This window comes from Sander lucioperca, chromosome 5 (assembly GCF_008315115.2).
Source record: "Sander lucioperca isolate FBNREF2018 chromosome 5, SLUC_FBN_1.2, whole genome shotgun sequence".
In the NCBI taxonomy this organism is placed as follows: domain Eukaryota; kingdom Metazoa; phylum Chordata; class Actinopteri; order Perciformes; family Percidae; genus Sander; species Sander lucioperca.
The window spans coordinates 34,533,475-34,545,475 of NC_050177.1; the positions used below are offsets into that span (position 1 = coordinate 34,533,475).

The following is a 12,001-nucleotide window of genomic DNA, read 5'->3' on the forward strand; positions in this document are numbered from 1 at the left end:
ATGCTTTTTGATTTATCGGATATGAATATGTGCTTCAAACAGGAGACTGCTCAGATTTGAATGTGATTCCATTAGCTGATGGTAAAGTGTCAAGCGTTTTTTGGAGCTCAGTGCCACCTAATATGTTCAGTCAGATGTATTTTGGTCATATAGTTTACATTATGCAAAGTAAACATGTGAAAAATACACTCAAGAAAATCTGGAATCTGGAGAATGATGTTGGAAACCCTGTTACTTGACGCAAAAACATATTGAGTTAATTAGGCTCCTCATCATCCTAGGAGTTCTTGTGAATAAATGCATTTAAGCAAATTCAGGAAACCAATTTAGATTTCAGGATGTTCTCTTTTGTTTGTGTTCTCTCCATGTGAGACAAAATCTTTTTTCCCTACCATGATCCTGCTTACATCTGCAGATCTATTGAATATTTTCACCCTCTCTTCAGTCTCCTCTGGAAGGGTTCTCCTTCTCGCTTTGGCTTTTCTTGACATGTGATGTGATCTTTCAAACTTCATGGCAGTTCTTCGAAAAGACCAGGACTGAGGCACTGTAGTTAAGATTTTTAATTTGTTCACTCCCGCTTTCAGTGGAATGGAATTTATCTTTCAGCTGCAACAAAACTTTCCTGGTTATTTGCTCTAACCAGTGGCTCTGGGGAAAAAACATTTTTAATTAGTTATGTAATGCCTCCTCAGACCCTTTCACCTAAGAGGAAGCATATTTCTTCTTCTTTTTTCACCAATGCTGTGAGAATCTGAACTAACTTCCTCTATTTCATGATCTCTGTCAGACTGGAGCACATCGGTTTGTTCTCCTCACATTGAGTGGCAAGACAATGCCTTCACACAGGGGTATCAAAGCATTGCCCGTAAACAAAATCAAGTGACCTGTGCTCTTCTAACTGCCTTTCAGTCGCTTTTCTGCACTTGGTGCGTCGTTGTCCGACATGTTTTTGAAATTAGTCGCAGCAAGACAGGATATACGCAGCAGCAGTTTCTTGAAGTGGTCTTTTACAATTATAGATCCCAAAAAACAAGATCTAATAGCTCTTCACGTTTCCTAATAATTAATAATGCCTCTTCTTTATCTCTTTATTTTTTCTGGTATTTAATTCTTCTTGTATTTTTTTTGCTCACCCACTCTCTTGTGTGCTTTCTCTGTTCTCTTTCTGTCTCTGCCTTCCTTAAAACAAAATCCCCATCCCTAATTTCAGCCATTGTATGGGCAAATGTTTCTGTGTGTGTGGCTTGGGAAGAGAAAGAAACACAGAAAGAGATTATGCTTGAACCAAAACATACCCACATACAAAACCTTCTTGTAATATGATACCCTGTGTTACAACTCCTCTGCCAGTGTGCCCACTGTTCTGTTGTCAAAGTGTACATTTTGTTTGGGAAATGGGAGATGTCCTCACACAAAGCCTCTCATTCTCAGCACATAACCGCACAATGGGCTTCACATTATATCAACTTCTGCACAAAGGTTGTCTTAATTGCGATCTGCTTTAATGGATTGTAGTAGATTTTCCAGGTGTTAATGAAGTTTTATCAAAACATTTTATTTTCGGTGAATCACAATTACATTGATGTGGAAATTAGAAAATGCTGTAGTCAGACTCGCTGGTGACAGCTGATGGTAAAATCTGTTCTGATGCGACAGGCTTGTCCCTCAAACACATTTCCCTGTTCTTGGTGCTACAGTAAATGAATGGACTTCTGCTAAATTGCTGATCATGTTGAAGACAGTGTGAACATGAGGTGATTACTGTACAGACTGTGAAAACAAATTTCAGTGGACAGTAAAGACTATCTATCTATCTATCTATCTATCTATCTATCTATCTACCTATGAAGTTGTCATTTTTCCCACATTGTCCTGTGTATTTTGTGTTTTAGGTGATCTACACCTCATTTGGAGGCTCGCCTAAAGGGCTGCACTTCAACAATCTGATCGTGGGGCTGGTGCTTCTGACCAGAGGACGCGATGAGGAGAAGGCAAAGTGTAAGTTGTTTCTGATGAGTTAACAGGAAGTCTGTGTTGATGCTGTCAGTCTCTCTGTCTCTGTCTCTGTCTGTTTCTGATTCTGTTGTTCTGATAGCTGTGGTTAATGTGTTGCAGGCAGGCTAATCCATCAAGACGTTACTGACATTGTAGCTTCTATCGTTCTTACTGCTGCTACTTGCAAGAGGCCTGCCTTTCTGCGATAAGGCCAAACTCTCTTCTGACACTTTGTGTGTGTTTGTGTGTGCATGCTCACAGACCTCTTCAGCCTGTTTGCCAGCGATCTGGGTGGATATGCTGCCAGGGAAGATATAGAAGCAGTTCTGCAGGTCCTGGATGGAGAAATTCCGGCCTCCCTCAAGAAGTGCTTCAGTGATGTAAGCAAACACCACAGCCTGTCTGTCACCACATGGATACGCATATCAACATTTAAACCATACAGATCAAATCTCTCATTAACTCATTTTGGACTTAATAAAAAAAGAATAACTATTATTAATAACTACTGCATATAGCCTCATTATCTCCTTGGCTAATATCATTGGGTTTGTTTTCATCATTGCACACACTCTTGTTACAGCTATTGTTACACATTTACCACATTGAGCCAACTCAACCGAGATGATGCAAAGTTTGGCAGTACATTGAGTTATTCTACTGGTATAAAAGCACCCTTCAAATCACAGTCCACCGCAGACAACCACGTAAATTCAACACAATAAAGCATAATCCACACTGTTAGACAACATTAATAGTAGGGATGTCCCGATCAAGTTCTTTTTTTGGTGATCCGATACATATCTTATGGTTAAATATGTATCTGACACATTGTAACAACAGCTGTAGCCTACTAATTCGGCCCACCTTATTTCTCACAAGCTACCTGATCCAGGTCTTGATTTACATCTCAAAAGTTGATGAGCTTAAATTATTGATGTGATAATGGTTTATAGAGTTTGATTGGGAGAATGCGACTCCTGAAACTGACCAGACACGATCAACTAGAGAGAAGACGTATGTCTCGGTTGGAGTTGTTGGAACTACAGAAACACTCTCCACAGAGTCCAGTCTCGGTTGTACAGTGGTGTTAAGAAAAGCTTCTTTTGCCTCATTTGGCAGTACAGACACTGGGTTACAGAGAGAACTTTAACCAGACAACAGCCATGTTTTTATTTAGGCCTGCAATCAAGTTACTCACAGGATTATTATTAATTAGTGACAGCTGATACAACCTCATACCGGCGACGTTTGCGATGACAGGACAGCCTTGGTCGCGCAGCTGGGATGCAGTCGCTCTTCAAATGCAGCCTCCGAAGGCTACAACCCCTGAATTAGGACACAGCTTGTATGTGTGTGTGTTTGTTCCTTGTCCCAGGAATAAAAAGTTGCCAGTTGTTCCATCAGTATTCGTTCTTCAGTTTCTGCTCGTTTGTCTTAATTCAGAAACCAGAATACTCAGCAAAGATGCAGAATTCAAGTCCATGTTCTCCACACTACACTTAAACCAGCCTTTGTGGCACCAACAACCATGCCACGTTCAAAGTCACTTAAATCACATTTTATTCCTCATTCTGATGCTTAGTTTGATCTTCAGCAGATCGTCTTGACCGTGTCTACATGCCCAAATGCACTGAGTTGCTGCCACATGGTTGGCTGATTAGATTTTTGCGTTCATGAGCAGTTGAACAGGTGTACCTAATTTAGTGGCTGGTGAGTTTGTGTGTATATACTCTAATCAGTGAATTTACTTATCATCTAATCACTTTGCCCATCATCATTAAAAGCCCTGTTTCTGGCAAATGAGCATTTAGATAGGAACACAAAAACAGACGGATACAGATGCAGAACATCTTCTGCTTTTGACAGACTAACAGCCTAATTGTCTTTTCGTTTGTGTATTGTGACAGAGTGATAAGGTGAACTATGAGCGCTTCAGGAACTGGCTCCTACAGAACAAGGAGGCCTTCACTTTATCCAGATGGCTTCTGTCTGGAGGTGTGTGTGTCACGCTCACAGATGACAGCGACACGCCCACCTTCTACCAGACCCTGGCTGGCGTCACACACTGTAAGTCCCCAAAACACTCAATGTGTGTTGCATATATTGCATGTCCACAAAGGCAATTGTGTCATCTTGTTGATGTTCATATTAAGTCATATTAATAACATGTCCAGAGAAAGTTTAGTTGGTGGCCATTTTGTGTACTGTTTTTATACTATACCATACATTCTCGAATAAAAGACAGTCTCCAGATAATGGCACTAATAGATGCTTGGCATACCTGTACCTCATATTAAAAATAAATAAAAATGGTGATCCTTCACTTTAAGCTGAAAACCCAAGCTGAAAACCCAACATTCCCTGCAGTTGTTTTACATTAAAAGCTTTCCAGTGGCTCAAAGGGCTGGAAAAACTCTCCCTTTTTTGGTAGGCCTTTAATGATAAACAATAACATGTCAGCCTTGTTATTAGCTATTGGTCTTCAGGAATGATTACAGCAAGCACATTCTGTTTTAATGTTCATATGGGTACCTGAATACCTGAAAGACCTACTTGAAAAATTGTGAACCTATCCTTTAACCCGTGTTGTCTTCTGGGTCAAAACTGAAAATCAACACTTTTTCTGATGTTTTGGTCTCTTTTTTCTGACAATTTTGGCGCTTTTTTCCATATTTTTGGCGCTTTTTTTTTTTTTTTTTTTTTACATTTAACGCTTCTTTTCACTACCATGTATAAACACTACTAACACCAACTTGCTACCAGTATAGTTTTACACTTATTTTTGGAATTCATGGTCAATTAAAAACCTCATTTATAGGAAACTATACCTAATTCTTGAGTTAAAGAAGCAGAAATTATGAATTATTTAGACTAATATTTAAGGAATGATAATCACAGAAGGGTCAATGTTAAGTGAGGATACTGTTCCGAAACATTTCACTTTTTTTTTTTTTTCAAATGCTAAAAAAAATTTAATAAAACACCCAAAATTTAATGAAAGTAGAGAGCCGATCTTTTGTTGTACTCGCGAAGCGGGTTGTATGGGATTATCCATCCATGTTATTTTTGGGTAATTCAAATTAGGTAGTTAAAAAAAACAACATATTTCTGAGATAGACATTTTGAGAAGGGATCAAATTTGACCCGAAGACAACACAAGGGTTAATACTTGTAACACTTGTTAACTGACTGCAGTTAATTAGTGAATCATTTACAACTTCAGCCTTCCAGTAAAAGAGGGATTAAGCCCACGTAAATGCTGCTGGAAGGGTTTAAGGTGAGACTTCTGTGCAGGAAGTGTTGCGTTTCATTGACAGTAACTTAACACTGGAAAAAAAAAAAAAAAAAAAAAAAACTATCGTAAGAGCAGCAGAGTATGACACGACTGTCTTTGTACTGATAGAACTAGTTGTGAAAATGAACATTTGGCCGAAAACAATCAGGTAAACATGGAGGAAACGTTGAGTTTGCAGTAACATCAAACAGAATAAACAGCAAATTAAAATGGGAGCAGATAAGAGGCTTCTTATTAAAAAGTGATTAAATATACTGTACAAAAAACTGTAAACATTAGGAATAATGGCATGTTTCTAACATAAGCCTATAATGGCCATTTCTGTCTGCTTTGACATTTTAGAGAACATGCGGAAATCTTGAATGTAGGCTTAGAATGTCTCCTTAATAAAATGTTATTTTTATATGTTTGTTTACTTTGGTTGTAAAACGTTGGCCCTAAATCCAGTGCTAGGACTTGAAAATACTTAAATTTGGCTTTGGCGCCATCAGTGGCAGTGAGTGCCCCAGGAAATGACCGACAGGCTTGACTTATCAACCTGATGCATTCACTCTCCTCCTTCCACTCAATTTTCCTTTTTAATTATTCCATCGCTCCTTCACCAATCCAGGTCTGTCTCCTCCAACTGCTACCTTCTATACCCATTTCCCCTCTGTCACACTCTGCCCTGCACTGTGCAGACTGCACTAGTTCATGCGACCGTAGATGCGTGATAGCTGCAACATGCACATTTCTTTTCTTTTTTTTTTAAGATTATTTTTTGGGCATTTCTTAGGCCTTTATTGACAGGACAGCTGAAGAAATGAAAGGGGAGAGAGAGGGAGGGAATGACATGCAGCAAAGGGCCGCAGGTCGGAGTCGAACCCGGGCCCGCTGCATCGAGGAGTAAACCTCTATATATGGGCGCCCACTCTACCAACTGAGCTATCCGGGCGCACAACATGCATATTTCTGACAGCTTCACCTGCGTGCGTGCGTGTGTGTAACTACCACAGAGGCGGTTTTACAGTGATACTATTAAAGTTGCAGTCCAAATAAATTTAGCCAGGGTTTATTTAGCCAATTAAGGACAGAGGGCTGGAAAGAACCTTGTCTTGTCCAGAGAACCTAGATGCTGCCTTTAATCTGCCTGCTCCCAGTTTATCCTCTTAACTTTGTGTCTCTTTATGTGTGTGTGTGTGTGGGGGGGGGAAGGAGAGAGTGACTGACACACTGTTCTTAATGCTTTCTTGAGCAAGAACTTAAAGCTTGACTCATGACAGAGCTTGAATCCTTTGCTAACTTGCTAGCCTCTGACACTGTTACAGTATTATGAGAGTAGAAATCTGTGGGAATAACGGCCTTCGGGAAAGGATAACGTAGTTTCTGTGAGCTGTTATCACGGGGAGTTTGCTATGGTACATGCTGGCTGTGGCAGCACCTCTCTAAGGATGTTCCCTGGATAATGGTATGGTATCTCTGCTGTCAAACGGGGAGAGTTGCACCTTTAGGTGGGTATCTGGCCAGACAAGACACCTGCCATAGAGACAATAGCAGTACATTGACAGAATAATTTGTGGCCAGACTGTTCTTTAATGTAGATACCTTGTGACTGTTGTTCATGGTCACTTCTGGAACAGCCAATATTTGTTGGTTGTTTTGATTTACACTGATAAAAAAGGCCACTTCATCTGATTAGTTTATCATTGGTTTATAGAGAAATAAATATAAATGTACACTGTTCATTGTTCAGACTTGTGAATATGGTTGGATATCAAACCTCAAAATGTGTTTGTAGAACCTAAAATTTAAAAAAGGTAAAGGTAAAGGTGGCAAATTTTAGAGAGTTACCTAGAATTTACCACTAATGCATTTAAGATCCTTTAGCATTTGCCAGAGTAAACTGCCACAACTTAAATTTTAAATTCTGCCATCATTATAAAGATTTGAAATCCAACAAAAAATGACACTGATGTAACCTTGAGCGCTACACTGATGCTTGTAGAAGCAGAGAACAACCCTGAGATGGATGTGCAGGAGGCGATCCATAGTCTGAGTAATGAGTTTTATAGATTAGCAGTCAGACGATAGCACAACTGTCATGAGGAATGTTCTGCATGACAAACACAAGTATTTATTTACCTTCTTGTCCACCAAGACTAATCATTGATGTGTTAAAAAAAAAGCAGCATCGTTCCCTACCAGTCACTGTTATTTAGCGCTTGATACGTCTGCGATTTAGTCTTAGCTTTGTTGTTTAGGACCACAGTGTGTGGGTGTGTGTGTGCTTTTCTTTATGATTATTGCCCAGGAAGTGTTGTTTTCTGTTTTTGTTGAGTAAGCACTGTCCAATTCACCTTTGAGATGGAGAGGTTGTCAGACTCTAGTGCTCGCTCTATGTCTTAGTCCATACATTCCTCAATAATTTATCACTCTCATATTATTTCCTCCATGCCATCAATATGTAGTCCCCTTCACGTTCTAAATCAATGATTTCGTACTCAGTGCTCCCTTTTAGTCTGTTTTAAGTTGAAACGTCTGAGCCAGGATGAAGGGTTGAACAGTCGCGGTACAACGGTGATCGAGTTTTTCCCGGTCAGGCCAAGGTGAACTGTCCTGATGTCCACCTCTGGACTACAGGGAATCAGAACCTGGATGAGAGAGGAACGCCCCTTTCAGACAGTCCATTCTCCAGGGTGCTGCTTCACTAGCAGCCGACGACAATTATCATATCCCATGTGACTGGCACTGTGACCAATAGCTGCTAAAAACAAGCTTTCAGGAAGGTTCTTTTAATAGCCCGACTGGGAAGCTGCAGTCCAATTTCTGCCAGGAATTGACTGCCACTTGATTTACGTGTCTGTGTTTTGACACCTGTTATATGTTTGGCTCCATGCCAAAGGTTAGCTGGCTATCTGCTGAATCCTATTACCATAAGCTGCGGATTAGCATGTTGAAAGGGGGGGGGGGGGCTGGTTCATTGACCCTGGCAGAGCTTCATATGCTATATTGGACTGACCTGTAGACCCCACCTTGGGTTTGCTGTGGTATCATGAGCACTATCATGTAAACTCTGCTCCTTACTATGTCACAACATGTACATGCTCTAATAAGCAATAGTGTAAATGGGTTACTTGATCTGTAACCTAGTACATAATTTAACTTGGGTGTTTTCACAATGTGATTATTTTCCGTATCAATTACTTTGTCTATGGTTTTCTAGATTAATTGTTTGGTCTTTAAAGGTACAATATGCAGTGCTTTCTTCAAAAAACAATGTATAGACTTAATAGTAATCCCTCTTAATCATCACTTATGACCCACTAGAAGTGTGTGGTAGTGTCTGTATCTGCAGAGACCCTGTCTTCTGCCTGGATTCTCCTTTATTTTTACTTTGCTGTGCGCAGGACACTTCTGGGCGATAATAAAGAGCCTTTGGGCCCCACGTGGGTATGTAACCCCCAGCCAATAATAGCGTGCAGGTTGTGCATCCCCTTCTCATTTCCGACCGTCGCTTTGCTCCCCAGCGACTCATAGCGACGCACAGTTTAACTGACACAGACACAGAGAAATAGACAGGATGAAGCCAAAGAGGTTAAGCTCTGCATTCGCTCATAATCCGTCAATGTGGCCCCTTGGCGCAGAGGTGTGGGTGTGTTTATTTGTGCTTACAACATAATTGTTGCGAAAAAATGAGCGAAGAGCCTTTTATTGCTCTGATTCACTGCTTTGTGCAGCATTCCTCTCTTCATTCACTCTCCAGCTTGCTTGATCGCTGCTACTGCTCTCTCTCTCTCTCCCCCTCTCTCTCTCTCTCTTTCTCTCTTTCTCTTTCTCTTTCTCTCTTTCTCTTTCTCTCTCTCTCTCTCTCTCTCTCTCTCTCTCTCTCTCTCTCTCTGGCCCGTGAGCCATACTTGCTACATATTCTACCTTTCAAATATCAGGAATAAGTAAAAAATGCTCATCACAATTTCCTTGAGCACCATGAGCACAAATCTTCACGTTATTTTATTATTTTAGTCAGACCAACAGTCAAAGATCTTACAATTTACATTGATCTAAAACAGCGGCTGATAATAATGGATTTTCCGTCAGTTGATTCATTGATTATTTGACTGTTACAGTGTGCACATGGTTTGAGAGGAATTGATTTATTAAAACAATGACAGAAATACAATACCAAAAGAAATACCATCATAGGTGGAAAGCAATGAAATGCCCCATAAATTATGTAATTTTCTTACATCCTCTTGAATACATTTGTGTAAAAGTAGTTGATGGAAACCTGCACTTACTCACAGATAATTTTGCTGAAATCTTAGGAATGTAATGTAAACATAACTACTGTCACCTAGTCAAGCTGGTAGAGAAACTAAAGTGATTGACCGTGCTCTGCTGAGAGCCACAGGACCGGTCTTTTTTTTTTTTCTTTCCCAGCAGCTATTATGTAATAATGCATCTCAGTATGTGGTGGTGTCACTGTTGTGTTCTCCATACTCCCACACTGCCATAACAGCTCTCCACTCACCAGTCACCAGCATCAGTCTTTGTGAATATAGGCCCTGTTGCTCACAGTTTTATAATATAACATTTAAATATTATGCAACTGTGTTGCACTGTTTGTATTTCTGACTTTGGCTTCCTCTGTTTCCTATCCTGCAGTGGAGGAATCAGACATTATAGACTTGGAGAAGCGCTACTGGCTACTGAAAGCCCAGTCCAGAACCGGCCGCTTTGACTTGGAAACCTTTGTCCCACTGGTCTCTCCTCCCATCCATGCCTCATTGAGTGAAGGTAGGACAATATTTACCTTTTCACGTCTCATGGTAAATCTATACTGTGCAGTATGTAGGCCTTAAGGCTTTTAAATCCATTCCCTCACCAGTGAATACAACCCTCTTCTTCTGTTATTGATTTTGTTTTCCAGGCTTGTTTCACGCATTTGATGAGAATCGGGACAATCACATCGACTTTAAAGAGATCTCTTGTGGACTTTCTGCGTGCTGTAGGGGGCCCATTGCTGAAAGGCAGAAATGTAAGCCATTACAAATTAATAAAAACCAGACGCTTCACATGATCACAAAGCTTTTTATCATAAGAAGTGCTCAATTTCTTCTTTGTAGCTTCCTTCTGGAATTTGAAAAAAAAACACAAAAAATGTTTAGGGAAAGTGTCGATTTGTCGAGAGCACAATCATCGTTGTCATCAGAATTTTTAATGGTGCTTGAAATTACAGTTGCCCTGCCAGAAATGGAAATATATTAGATGTCCTGCTAATAGATAAAACAGCATAGTGTTGGGTTTCTAGGCAGCATTGTGCTTCATTACCATAATTGTATTTCACCATGACATCACTCTCTTTCACTGCCAGTTTGCTTCAAAGTGTTTGATGTGGATCGTGATGGGGTTCTGTCTCGAGATGAACTCCATGAAATGGTGGTGGCCTTGTTGGAGGTGTGGAAGGACAATCGCACAGACACACTCCCTGTAAGTTCTCGCTCACACACACACACACACACACACACACACACACACACACACTCTGAATGTAGATGTAGAAGTAGGTGTGGACTGTATGTTGAGGGCCCTGCTCTACAATTACATTAAAGTTGTGCTAAACATCAAACTTTCCCTCATTTAGTTGTCCCTCATGTTGTCTCGTTGAGTTAGGACTCTTTGGTTTTTACATTTCACATTTCCTTTCATCGCTTTTTCCCAAAATCAAGTTTGAACAAAGCCAATGTGAGTGAGTGAGTGAGTGAGTGAGAGAGAGATAGAGAGAATTGTGAACAACTTACTTTTATTTAGTCTATGTAATACACCTTATTTCTGGCGAAAGAATGTCATTATTGAAAGGATGACTGACATAGTTTGATTCGTAATAGTGGATATAGCACCTGTAGCGGGTTTTGTGCCCATATGCGCGGCAGAGAGGAGAGACACATAAGTCTATACAGTCGCCAGGAGCAAGATGCCTGAATATGAATTAGTTAAAGGTGCAGTAGGTAAGACTTATAAAACTAACTTTTTGTCATATTTGATGAAACTGACTCTATGTTCCAGTAGAACTACATGAAGAAGGTCATTTATAAAAAAATAAAAAATAAAATCTGGCTCCTCTGGCTCCACCTACAGCCTGTAGTGCGATTTGCAAAAATCCACCGCTCCCTGTTCAGATGCACCAATCAGGGCCGGGGGGGGTGTCTAACTGCGTGTCAGTCACTGCTCATGCACACACATTCATTCTCCCTTGTGGGGCGAGGGGCTTAGTAGACCGTTTTGGGCTTTAGTGTAAAAGGGGGAGGGACTGAAAAGTTGTTGATTTTCAAATTTTTTTGGCTAAGTCCTGGATCTTCACAATCCTACCTACAGCACCTTTAATATCAATTTAGAATTTGAACATAATCATCACAGTCCGATCCAGGAGACATCACCCAATCATATCCTAGACCAGATTTATTTGTGGCTGTGATTTCTTGGCAGTTTATTTAAAAGTAATGCTGGCAGATGAAAATGCTGGATTGCCATATGAATTCAAAGTGAAAATATTCTATTAATATGGTATTTATGTTTGGTGTTTTCTGCTTGATGCTAATATATTTTGTTACCTTGCAGGAGCTGCACAGTAGCGTGTCAGACATAGTAGAGGGCATCCTGAGGATGCATGACACAACCAAGGTGAGACACAACTCTTGGTGACAGTCATCATTGATGTAGCTGTCAGGA

At 40.3% G+C, this 12,001-nt stretch overlaps 1 protein-coding gene across 9 annotated transcripts in view; it reads left to right on the forward strand.

Moving 5' to 3' along the window:
- Positions 1 to 12,001, forward strand: part of usp32 (ubiquitin specific peptidase 32) — a 55,196-nt gene that overhangs the window by 16,394 nt on the left and 26,801 nt on the right. For 8 of the 9 annotated variants that reach the window (XM_031285528.2, XM_031285545.2, XM_031285561.2 and 5 more), the window contains exons 3-9: positions 1,896 to 2,001; positions 2,260 to 2,378; positions 3,909 to 4,068; positions 9,938 to 10,069; positions 10,203 to 10,310; positions 10,647 to 10,762; positions 11,891 to 11,953. In XM_031285528.2, coding sequence (XP_031141388.1) covers positions 1,896 to 2,001; positions 2,260 to 2,378; positions 3,909 to 4,068; positions 9,938 to 10,069; positions 10,203 to 10,310; positions 10,647 to 10,762; positions 11,891 to 11,953 — 804 coding nt within the window. Of the gene's footprint in view, positions 1 to 1,895; positions 2,002 to 2,259; positions 2,379 to 3,908; positions 4,069 to 6,499; positions 6,787 to 9,937; positions 10,070 to 10,202; positions 10,311 to 10,646; positions 10,763 to 11,890; positions 11,954 to 12,001 lie in introns of those variants that run through there. The other variant, XM_036001281.1, reaches the window with a different exon arrangement.